The 12111-nt window shown below is 37.5% G+C and overlaps 1 protein-coding gene across 4 annotated transcripts in view; it reads right to left on the bottom strand.

Annotated features, from left to right (window-relative positions):
• The window catches only part of nphp4 (nephronophthisis 4), a 151896-nt gene that overhangs the window by 60973 nt on the left and 78812 nt on the right, over positions 1-12111 (bottom strand). For all 4 annotated transcript variants that reach the window (XR_013800428.1, XR_013800429.1, XM_079637271.1 and 1 more), the window contains exons 9-10: positions 8766-8936; positions 5963-6092 (exon numbers count right to left, since the gene is read on the bottom strand). Coding sequence is in view for 2 of the 4 variants with exons in the window: in XM_079637271.1 (XP_079493397.1) it covers positions 5963-6092; positions 8766-8936 (301 nt within the window). In the remaining 2 variants the exon portion in view is untranslated. The remainder of the gene's footprint in view (positions 1-5962; positions 6093-8765; positions 8937-12111) is intronic.

The raw sequence follows: 12111 nt of genomic DNA, 5'->3' as shown, positions 1-12111 counted from the left end.
CTAGTATGGATACTTAAACAAGTACCCATACTCGACTTTTTGATCAATGTTTTCCTGTTTATCACTATAAAGCTGATTTGAAACAATATTTATCGTATAAAGTGCTATATAAAAAAAGGTGTCTTGATTTGACTCAACAAGCTACAGAATATTCTTAAATATTCAGAAATGAATGGCATGCGTTCTCTGAACGACACTAAAATAGCATCATCTATATACATGATTGCACATTCTGTACAGTCTCTGTACTGGAACAGTCACAGAGGACATTCAGAGATGTGTCTGCGTGTGTGGTGGCGTTTCCTTGCTGAGTGAAGGTGACCACACTGTTGAGTGACAACAAGTCTCTCAGTCATGCCTCCGTCTGATGCTCAATCTGTTTCTGCTGCATGTGTGAACTCATCACCCCATCCAACACTCTTCCTCTCTCTCTTTCTCCCTCTCACTCACTTTCCGACACCCTCCCCTCTTATTTACACTTCCTCTCCTTTCTTCACACCCTCCTGCATGTGTAACTTTCACTCTCACCTTTTTAATCAAATTTTGAGAGTTTTTTCAAACTCTGCAATATATTTCTTCTCATTAATCCTCAAATGACAGAACAGAGAAGGGAAAGACAAGTGATGACCAATTATCTCATACCTCGCTCTCTTACTGACAGCTAAATGCATTCAGAAATCACATCACAAATAACATCAAACACTGCATTACAATTAATTAAACACACATATTTACAGTTTGATCGGCAGCATCAGCTACTTCCAAGTTATTAGAAACAGAAATGAGATCTCCTGAGACAGAACCAATCAAATCTTGATTGACTTCCTGCGTAATACGGACGGACAGGCTGCCACGTCGGCAGTGATTCACACGGGCTAATCGAACTGCTGACATGTGCACTACGAAAACAGCCCTCATAAATACGCATGGGTGTTCTCACTGCCATGCATTCATTATAAATCACGCATTTGTAAAGACTGTGCACGATTGGCTAAAGGGCAGAATCACAGGCGATATTTTTGCGTTTGATCAGTGTTCATTGGTAGTAGATAGAACAACCAACATCAAAGAGAGAAAATAACCATTTCCGATCATCGCTGCCCGCGCTCTGCACCCTTTTCTTGAGATCCAGCTCTTTGACAGTCAACGCATCAAAACAACGTACATTTCTGCTGTAAAGAAATGATAGAAGTTGATAAGGTAGATGCAGACTTAATGAAATATTAACAGCTTTGTTTTTAATCATTTAAAGGCAAAGCCTTTAAGTCTTTTTGACATTAAAATACCATATTAATAAGCAAAGAAATCTATGAATAAGCCATCTGAATGGTAACTGGTAAAGTTGGGGGGTTATGTTAACGTCACGTCAAGTCAAGTCAAGTCAAGTCAAGTCAAGTCAAGTAACCTTTATTTACATAGCGCTTTATTCAACAAAGATTGTTTCAAAGCAGCTTCAATGCAATAAACAGTGTTAAAGAGTCATGAAACCACCTGTGCGTTTTTAAAGCTGTTTGATTGACTAAAGGGCCAAAAAGACCGGTTACACTCACGGTGTGGATTGCGTTTGTGTCGAAGACTCGGGATCTATTGAAACTTATGCGAAGCAGAAACAAACACCCGTTTTTGATCCATTAACTGTATGAGATCTCACTGTTTGAAGTGCCTGTCAACGTGTCATGAATAATTAAGAAAAGCGTCTTCTCAATCTAATGGGATAAGGACACACAGTCTCATGAATAATTATGAGACACATATCAATGTATATGTTACAAGAAAACATCACATCCCGTGACGTTGACACGAAGATTGATTTATTGGAAGTGGAAAATAGTAGCCTGACTTCGTCATACTCGTATTCTAGGCAGAATGTATAGGGCTTTGATTATGAGGCGTGTCTTAGCCGAAGCAGGAAGAAAAAAAACTCTGCACTCAATTGGATAGACCTAGTTGTCAACAGAGCTCAACTGCACGCACGCTGGAAGAAGTAGTAAATTAATGAGTGTAAACGATCTTTGCCGGTGTTGTAAAAAAGAATTTAAGAATTTGCGGAGTACTTACAAGCACGAATAGCATTTTTGAGAGAAATACAAAAGGTGTAAGTATATACGAATACTTACGAATACTTCTCCATTTAGGATTAACGTTAGATCTCGACAATAAAGAAAATAAATCTTCTCGCATTTGTTGGCCTTGTCTCAACTTTATAACACGGTTGCAATGCGACATGACTGATTTAAAAAAAAAAAATGGAAAGACGACGAAAGAGACCAGGCTGAAGAAGCGTGTTCATCTGAGGCTTCAGAGAAAAGAGATCGTGAGCCCATCCCTTCCATTGGTTTTCATTGCGTACCATCTTCTTAGCAACCATCGGAGCCAGCTGATAAATTAAACTTTTGCCGAATCCCGTAGGAAGGACAGCAAACACATCTGCCGACAAATGCCTTGATTGCGGTTCTCTGTTCGTCTTTTAAAATGAATGCGCTTTCGATTTCTTTTATAACAGACGCGACAGCGGAATCTAAACATCTCAATTCTCCAGCTGCAGTCATCTTTGTTGAAAACCAATTCGACCCAACCGCTCTTTGATGACGTGGTGATTACGCAACCACATATCGTCTGTCCATCATCGATTAAAGCCCGCCCTGGCAATTTTGATTGGCTCGGCCTTCTGGGAACCGAGCATAATTACTCCTCAACGGATCGAGTCCAGACCGAACTTCCCGACCAAAAAATGTTGTGGACGGGGTTCGGGCTGGCACTAGGGGTGGGGGAAAAAATCGATTCTTAGATGCATCGCGATGCGGACGTGGACGATTCTGAATCGATTCACAAATGCCAAAAATCGATTTTCAAAAAAAAATAATAATAATAATAATAATAACGTAATATTGACGGAACGCAAAAGACGGAACTCTGAAGCATGGAAGTGCAGTGCCCGGCTGTCTGTGGCGTGCACATAACAGAGAGACACGCGCATTACACAATCAATTGCAACTTTTATTGCCAAGGATTTGCGTCCATATTCAGTCGTTGAGAACCAGGGCTTTCGCGCTATGTTGCACACTTTGGAGCCGAGATACAACGTCCCATCTCGGAGATATTTTACAGACACAGCGATCCCCACACTCTACAACAAGACCAAAACCGAAGTCATGGAATCACTGAAGAAAGCGGGTAGGATAGCTGTAACGTGATGCGTGGACATCCGTATTTTATGTTAATAGAGATTCAGAATATGTTGAAGTTTGTTATAATTTGTTATTGTTATATTATTAATTTACTACAAGTATGCTGCTAGTTCAGGCACACATTTATTTACAATGTTAATCAAATATAATTTTTATAAATTTTTTATGGGTCATTACTTGGTACTTTTAAAGCAAAGTATTTATAGTCACACACACAACAAAAAAAGATTCAGATAATCGATAATCGCTTTAGCATCGAATCGCAGCCCTCTGAATTGTAATCGAATCGAATCGTGAGGTGCCTAGAGATTCCCACCCCTAGCTGGCACCGAGGCTAGGAAAATAGTGCAAAAAGGTTTAAAATGAACTAGCCTTCTCCTACAATCAAAACTAACAAATGGAAACATTGACTTCTATAATGTTCAACACACAAAACTCAGAATCTCAGAAATCTGGGTTTAGGGTTTCATGAACCTTTAATGTTGTAGAGCGCTGAATTATGAAATGAATAGAATTTCAATTGTAATGCAGCTCTAAAAAGACATTTGTGTCATTCAACTCAATTTGGTTCAGTGTTGAGTTATTTAGTTAATAGTTAAATAATGTCAATATTGCAAAGTTCAACAGTCAACTATCAGTCAAACTCAGTTCAACTATAAAGCAGCTCTATAGACGACAACAGTGTCATTGTTCAGCTCAGGTCAGTTCAGTGTTGATTCAGTTCAGTTCAATAATAGTGCAAAGTTCATGGACTGATCAGCAATAAGCTGCTCTACAGAAGACAACAGTGTCGCTATTCAGCTCAGTTCACTTCAATGTTGATTCAATTGAATTGACATATTGCTGAGTTCATCAATTATGAAACTATTTCGAATCAGCCATAAAGCAGCTCTACAGAAGTCAAAATGTCATTATTTGGCTCAATTGAATTCTGCTTTGTTCTACGCTACGTTAATACTAATGAAGAAATCTCATAGACAGGATAAGAGATAGAAAGATGGTAAGGCATTTGAAGATTCATGCATGTAGGGAGTCCATGCCTCAGAAAAGAGAGTAGGGAAATGACAGACTTGGCAGAGTGCCTGGCCCTCAGGCCACAAGCTTCAGCCCTCTTTGCCCAAGAAGGTACAGCTCAAGTGAAGAGGAGTTAAAAGAAGCAAGAGTGAAAGAAGACAGCCAGCATATGTTGCTGTCTTCTTTCATTCTGCCCTTGACTATATGAGTTGGCAAAACCTGAGAGATTCAAATTGACCAGAGCACATTTCACCCGCACAGCAGCACTGCAGAAGTCGTGCTGGTGGGTCAGAGCCCCAACCTCCAAACATCTCACCCACCATGAGCTGATTTCTATCTGAAACTGTGAAATTAGTGATATGCAAAACCTCCTTTTAATTGGAAGGCAGAGATTGTGACGGAGAAGTAATTAGTAGTAATTAATTTTGTAATTATTTCCCCCTAACATATTAGGGGTGATTCACTTGGGCATGACAACTATTTTTCAAACTATTCAGGATCAAATCCACAACAATTCATTACAGAATTTTTACATTATTCACAATTCTGTTTATGGGAAAACAGTACATAATACTTGACAGTCAAGGACGAAAAGACTGAATAAGCTTTATAAAAAATATGTTTAAATATATATAATACTTTTTAAATACAATATTTCTTAATATATCTACTCTATTTACAACATTGAAAATAAACTCTTTCGAGTCATATTTTAGTAGACATATTTTAGGGCTTTTGTGAAGAATGTACTTTATTCCTGTGATGGCAAAGCTGAATTTTCAGCAGTCTTCAGTGTCACATGATCCTTCAGAAATTATTTGCTTCTCATGATATGTATTTGTTTTCAGGACTCTTTGATGAATAGAAAGTTTAAAAAAACAGCATTTTTTTTTTTTATAGCATTAATAATGTCTTTGCGGTCACTTTTCATCAATGTAAAGGAATAGTTCCCCCCAAAATGAAAATTATTCCATAATTTACTCACCCTCAAGCCATCCTAGGTATGACTTTCTTTTCTCAGCCAAACACAATCAGAGTTAAAAATATCCTGGCTCTTCCAAGCTTTATAAATGGCATTGAATAGTGCCCGAGTTTTTGAAGCTCCAAAAACCACATCCATCCATCATGAAAGTAATGGGTTAATAAAGACCTTCTGAAGCGAAACGATGGATTTTTGTAAGAAAGGTATCCATATAATATTCATTTTTGGTTGAACTATTCCTTTAATGCATCCTTGCTGAATTAAAAAAAAAAAAATTCTTGCTGACTCCAGACTTTTGAATGGTATTGTATGCCCGGTGAAGAATCTAAAATGTAAGAACTTTTGGAGGATCTTATTATTGTTAACCTCCTATTTAAATAAAGCCAGGAAACAACCCGTTTTGTACATCACTAGATGGACAGGTATGACACTCCAACAGATTTTTTTGACAACAACTCAACCAACACAGCTGAGCAATCTGAAGCTTCACATGCTTATTTACACTGCACATTTAAATAGTCAGTAAAGAGACAAAAAAAAAAGTATATTCTCGCAAATAACTTTAAACCGCATGTGTTTCTGTGACTAATGCAAGACAATTGTCTGGATATGTAGCAGCACTGAATGCAGACCTTCCACTGAGAGTAATGTTTAATTTCTTTGTAGTCTCTTTGATTACTTCTCAGGTCGGGGCATCACACAGCCTTGTAAATCCGCACAAGGCGAAAATGAAAGGTCTCACATCTGAGCAGAAAAACAACAATAAACCCTAACTCACCTTGGGATGCTGAAAGTAACTTCTTAGATGGCGACGTTTCCCGGTGGCTCACTTTTAATGTCGTGCTGCAAGGAGCTCCTTCCACACTAGATGAAAACTTGAACTTGATGACACATTTTCCTGAATTTGTCTGTGAGAAAATTGCAAAACTTTCTTTCAAGGGACTGTACTCATGAATGTTTACCAGATGTTAAGTACTTTGTTTATTTTCTTTCAACTGTTCAACCTAGTTTTGCCTAGTTTAAACAATTAAATCTCTTTTTCATTCCTAATTAAAACCAAAGTGTGTCATTTTTTTATCATTTCAATTCTTCATAACTATAAATAAGCCATCTGAAGATTGATTGCTCCCAACCAGCCCAACACAGCAAAATGGGCTCCTCAAATGGCGTTAGTTTTGGGTGGAGGGTATTTTAAAGGTCACACACTTGACCTTTAAATAACCTCTTTGCTAATGTATGACATAAACATAATCTTCAGCTCAATGTAATTGGTCTTCATATTTCCACACAAACCCAAGCAAGCAGGTAGTATGACCTCTAGAGTGTGAAATCCTCACACATTCAGTCTAAATGTATTCCTCATCACTGATGGAGCACTTTGTGTAACTATATGGCCTGGGAAAGTTGCCATGGTGAAAGAGCTGCAGCCCACATTTTCCTAATCATGTTAATCGACTTTAATATGATATTAGTACAATTGGGGAGACAGCTAACGGGCTAATAAAACGGTTATGATGGTTCTAGCGGTTAGTCTCATTGAGGACAACATGGACACATTGTTGAGCTGCCTGGGTGTCTGGGTTAGTTTCAGATAATGAAGAATATCATGTAATAATTTTGTTCAGGACTGATTAGACTAAGTGCTGAAATGAGCTGGATATTAAAGGAGAACTCCAGTGCAAAATTAACCTTTGGTCTAATTACACATTGTTACCTAGTCAACCGTTATCTGAGATTTGTTTTCATGATTATCGAATGTAAATAGTTTTATCTCTAAAAACAGTTTAGCCTATAACGCTAGTATAACGCTAGTATATGGGGGATAGAGTAATGACAAATAAAAATCGCTTGTTAATACCACTAACAAGGCTCAAAATAGCCCCACACTAACACGGTAGCATAATGAGGGTCCCTACCTTCAAACCGAAGCATTGAGAACTTTGACAGTGTCCAGACAGTTTAATAACAAGATATTTTATACATACAGTCAACTTCACGTATACAAGCAGAAGCCATCTTTGAAAAACAGACTCGATCAGTCAATCAACGAAACGCCGATCTAAATGCGCTGGACCATATGAGATTCTACACAGTTCAGCGCATTTGGATCGGCGTTTCGTTGATCGACTGATCGAGTGTGTTTTGAGCCTTGTTAGTGGTATTAACAAGCGATTTGTATTTGTCATTACTCTATGCCCAATATACTAGCGTTATACTAGCGTTATAGGCTGAACTGTTTTTAGAGATAAAACTATTTACATTCGATAATCATGAAAACAAATCTCAGATAATGGTTGACTAGGTAACAATGTGTAATTAGACCAAAGGTTCATTTTGCGCTGGAGTTCTCCTTTAATAACTAGTTGCCAGGGTCTAGTAGGTCTCAACTTTTTTATATAAAAAGTGCCATTTTCAAATTATAATAATTACTATGTTACTTAGTACAATACAATTTGAGATGTAAATATATTATTTAAAAGTGTATTATATTTATTTATTATATTACAACATGCATTTATTATTTATTAGTTATTAGTTATCTTTTGATAGATTGTATTCACTGAGGTCTTCTTTTAGTATCTTCTGAAATGAATAATCAGTTCTAGATGTACGCTTTATTTCAAATGTAAAACTAATAATTATAGCTAATAATAATAATAATAATAGCTAAATCTATTGGATTTTTTCTTATTTTTCAAAATGTTGCTCTTCTATAAAACGCTTTATTCTGAAAGCAAAATGCATCAAGAAAAGTAGACCAAATTAAACATTTCAGCTCAATCATGCAGCACTTTCCGCTTGGCACGTTTCGTCACACTTTTACAGTGTTTAACTTCCCATTCGGCTTATGACTGAATAAAACAAAACCATCTGTGACGCTGAAGGATTACTGCAAGAGGTGGCTTGGCACGCAGATGCCAGTGAAACAAACATATACATTATTGTTCAAAAGTTTGGGGTCAGAAGTTTGTTTTTAAGAAATTAATGCCTTTACTCATCAAGGACACATTAAATTGATAAAAAATTACAGTAAAGGCATTTAGAATATTACAAAAGATTTATATTTAATATTTTAAATAAATACTGTTCTTTTGAGTTTTATTCACCAAAGAATCCTGAACAAATATCACAGGTTTCCACAAATATATGAGCCGACACAACTGTTTTCAACATTGATGATAAGAAATGTTACTTGAGCACAAAATCAGCATATTAGAATGATTTCTGAAGGATCAAATATTCTCGCTTATCACTCACATGACAATTATTACTGACCTCTGATCTTACAACTATGACTTGCATGAGTTTCCACAAATGTTGTCCTCATGAGTGATATAAGCTAACTACACTTATTTTGTCTTCCTTCTTAATCAGTACCATTAATGCCACAATAGAGTCGTATTTCTTTAAGCACTATACTCTTAATGTATAATTACATAATTAGTCTGCCACTGTTAATTTAATTGCAACCTTCTGATTAGAGGCATTGCATAAGGACTCTAAAACAGCCCGCATGGGAGTGGCACATTGTGTGATATTACTATTATTCCAGTGTGTGTTTGTATGTGTTCAATCATTACCTGCTGTGTGCTTGCAGAGTAGACCATGACACCCCAAGGGTTGGGGATAGCACCGCCCTGCAAGTTGAGGCACACGTTCTCTCCGGGGCCCTCAGGATCCGAAAACAGACTCCAAGCGCACCAACGCACACACTGCATAAACGCTGCTCTGTGCACAGCTGTGGATGTCATCTAGCGGAAAAAAGAGAGAAAGAAACAAAGAAAGAGACATTTTTTCTTTCAGTTTGTCCTCGAATAGCACCGTCTGATGTTTCAAATCATCAGAACAGGGTGTCACTCTTTGAACATGACTTACTTGGTTAGAGAGTAAGTCATGATTTTTCTATATTCAACAATATTAACAACAAATAAATAACAACAAACATTAAAATATATTTGCACTTAATTTAATTATCACTTTAATTTTTTACCAAAGAAACAGACAAGCAATTGGACAGTGATTTCTTATTTGGAAACTGTGCTGCCTGAAACAATTTCCAGAATGAAACATTAGCAGCCATAATCACACAGATGAGAACATGTCATCCTTTTATCTCACAACATGTACACATCTGACAAGTACACAAACTAAGCAGATAGAGTGAAATAAACTTAAATAAAGATGATAAAGAGAGAGAAAAAAGGGAGAACTGAGCCTCCTCTCGGCTTATACGATCCCTTGGGATCAGGCATTAAAGTCAATCAATAAATGAGCTGGTCAGGCTCAGCTCACCATAATTAATCATGATAGAAAAAGAGCGAGGGAGAGGAGGAATTATTCAGCCCCCCCCCCTTTCTCTCCCTCCCACCTCCCTCTGAGGTTTGATGTATCTGGCCAGTGATATATAGGCTGTATGGTAAATACTCTCCAGTTCAGCAAAGAGCCTTAATACAAGAGCTTTATCTCTCTCACAGAGATGTATTTCACACTTCACAGGATGAGAGAGAGAGAGAGAGAGAGAGAGAGAGAGAGAGAGAGAGAGAGAGAGAGATGAGAGAGAGAGAGAGAGAGAGAGAGAGAGAGAGAGAGAGAGAGAGAGAGAGAGAGAGAGAGAGAGAGAGAGAGAGAGAGAGAGAGAGAGAGAGAGAGAGAGAGAGAGAGAGAGAGAGAGAGAGAGAGAGAGAGAGAGAGATTTACCATCACCTTTAGAGATAGGGACAGCAGTCCCTCAGTCTCAGACCCACTATGGCACAATCGGCCTTGCGTATAAATGTCACAAATTCACAAACTCAATTATGATCATTCAAAAGAAACCTTGTTCTCAGACAAAGCACTGTCATTTCCTGCAGAAAAAATAAAATTGAATATAGAATAGAATGATATATTCAATTTTAATATTAAAATATACAATTATATTGTATTAGAATTGAATTTATTACATTTTAAAATAACGTTTTGAATATTTTAATTTAATATTGTCAAATGCAAATACTGTACTATGACTGAATTATACAATATAACTAGCCTGGATGCCAGACCGAAACGGATCAAGTCCAGACTGAACTTCCCGACCAAAAATGTTTGTGGTCGGGAAGTTCGGTCTGGACTTGATCCGTTGTGGAGTAATTATGTTCGGTACAGATCTCTTCGGACCAATCAAATTGTCAGGGCGAGCTTTATACGATGATGGACAGATGATCAACAGTCATCCGCGTCACCAAAGAGCGCTTGGGTTGAATTCGTTTACAAAGATGACTGCCGGTGGAGAATTGAGATTTCACGAGTTCACACTTAAAAAATAAGTCAGATAGCTCGGTATTTGGCCCGAACCAAGAGTATTACCCCGTATTCCTGGCTGTGAAAGAACAAGCCAAGAGTGAGGAGTTGGGGTGGTGGAGGGATGCTGAAAAACTGTCAAGGAATGTTAGGTGAGTTGACAGAGTGAATATGCTTCCTCTCATGTTGATAGGGTAACGTTACGTTAGACATGGTAGGCTATTGTTTGATGACAAGTTGATTTGATTGATTATTTGAACGTGGTCCTCCCGAACATTGTTTATGAAACATCATGTGTAGATTCCGCCATCGCGTCTGTTATAGAAGATATCGACAGCGCATTCATTTTAAAAGAGGAACAGAGAACCGCGATCAAGGCATTTGTCGGTCGGAAACATGAATGAAGATCATGCATCATTTACTCCATTGCTCTGATTGGTTGTAGGTCTATCCAATTGAATGCAGAGGTATTTTCTTTCCTGGTTCGGTTGAAACGCCCTATAATCACAACCCAATGGAACAGTTTTAGACCCACATTCTGACTAGAATCTGGCTACAATATAACAATAATAGTTATATTATTAGTATTATAGCAGCAGCAGGATGAGTATTTTTTTTTAAATAATATAATATAATATAATAGTGAAAATCTGAGATTCAAAAATCACATTTTGCATTATGATGTATAAAGAATAAGAAATATTTAAGATTCTGCACAATTTTTCAAACAGATATGATATATTCATGTGAACTCCACGTGGCTCGAGTGCTGCTTTCATTAAAGCAAAATGAACTGATATGCACTCTTACGTTACTGACACCTGGTGTGGTACATAACATATGCTGGGATATTAACTGGTAACTATATTTCTAAATAAAGCACCCACTCCAGGAAACTCATTCTGATAGCGTTCTATTCATAAAGATGTAGAGAAAGTGCACAGAGCTCATTTTCCACTAAGGAGACGATTCTTTCAAATCCTTACATAATCCTTAGAACAGTTCAGATATTTAAACTGAAGTTCCCCAGCTTTGGTTCAACCTAACACGGTCTGAAGATGGAAATAATCGCTGCTACATAATTTACCCAGAATCCTTCTTGTCAGCTCCCAAGATCCCCTCTCGCTGGAGTCAACACAATTTCATTCTGGAGCGTTTCCCGCTCTGAGAGAGCTTTTGAGGAGATTGATGCTGAATCTCTCTCTGGAGATGACTCTGATTAGAATTATGTCTTTTATATAACACATTAATTGCTATCATTCCTGGCCATTGATCGAAAAACAAGAATGGCATGGATATACAGCCACAACATCAAGGCTCAGGGAAGTCTGGATAAAAAACATAATTTCAGTCACAATACGTACAACCGAGTGTAACAGATTATCGAAAAAGGGGGAAAAATGTAGGGTGGGGACTTGGTTCTATACATGGGTTGTTGATTGGATTTTAAAATGAGGGAGTTGCACTCAAAAGTGGAGGCAGATGAACTTGAGCTTGCAGAGGCAGGTTTGACCTAATGACAGGAAAAGTCCAGCATACGTCACCAGCGAGAAGTCTTTCATTTGATTAAACATTATGCCAAAACAAAAATTGTAATTGTTCAAATAAGATGCACAGATTTATTGTTCAAAATAAGATGCATTATTGATA

The sequence above is a fragment of the Phoxinus phoxinus genome, assembly GCF_949152265.1.
Source record: "Phoxinus phoxinus genome assembly, chromosome: 15".
Classification (NCBI taxonomy): domain Eukaryota; kingdom Metazoa; phylum Chordata; class Actinopteri; order Cypriniformes; family Leuciscidae; genus Phoxinus; species Phoxinus phoxinus.
The sequence above is the reverse complement of the archived record's forward strand: the minus strand, read 5'-3'. Positions and strand labels throughout refer to the sequence as shown.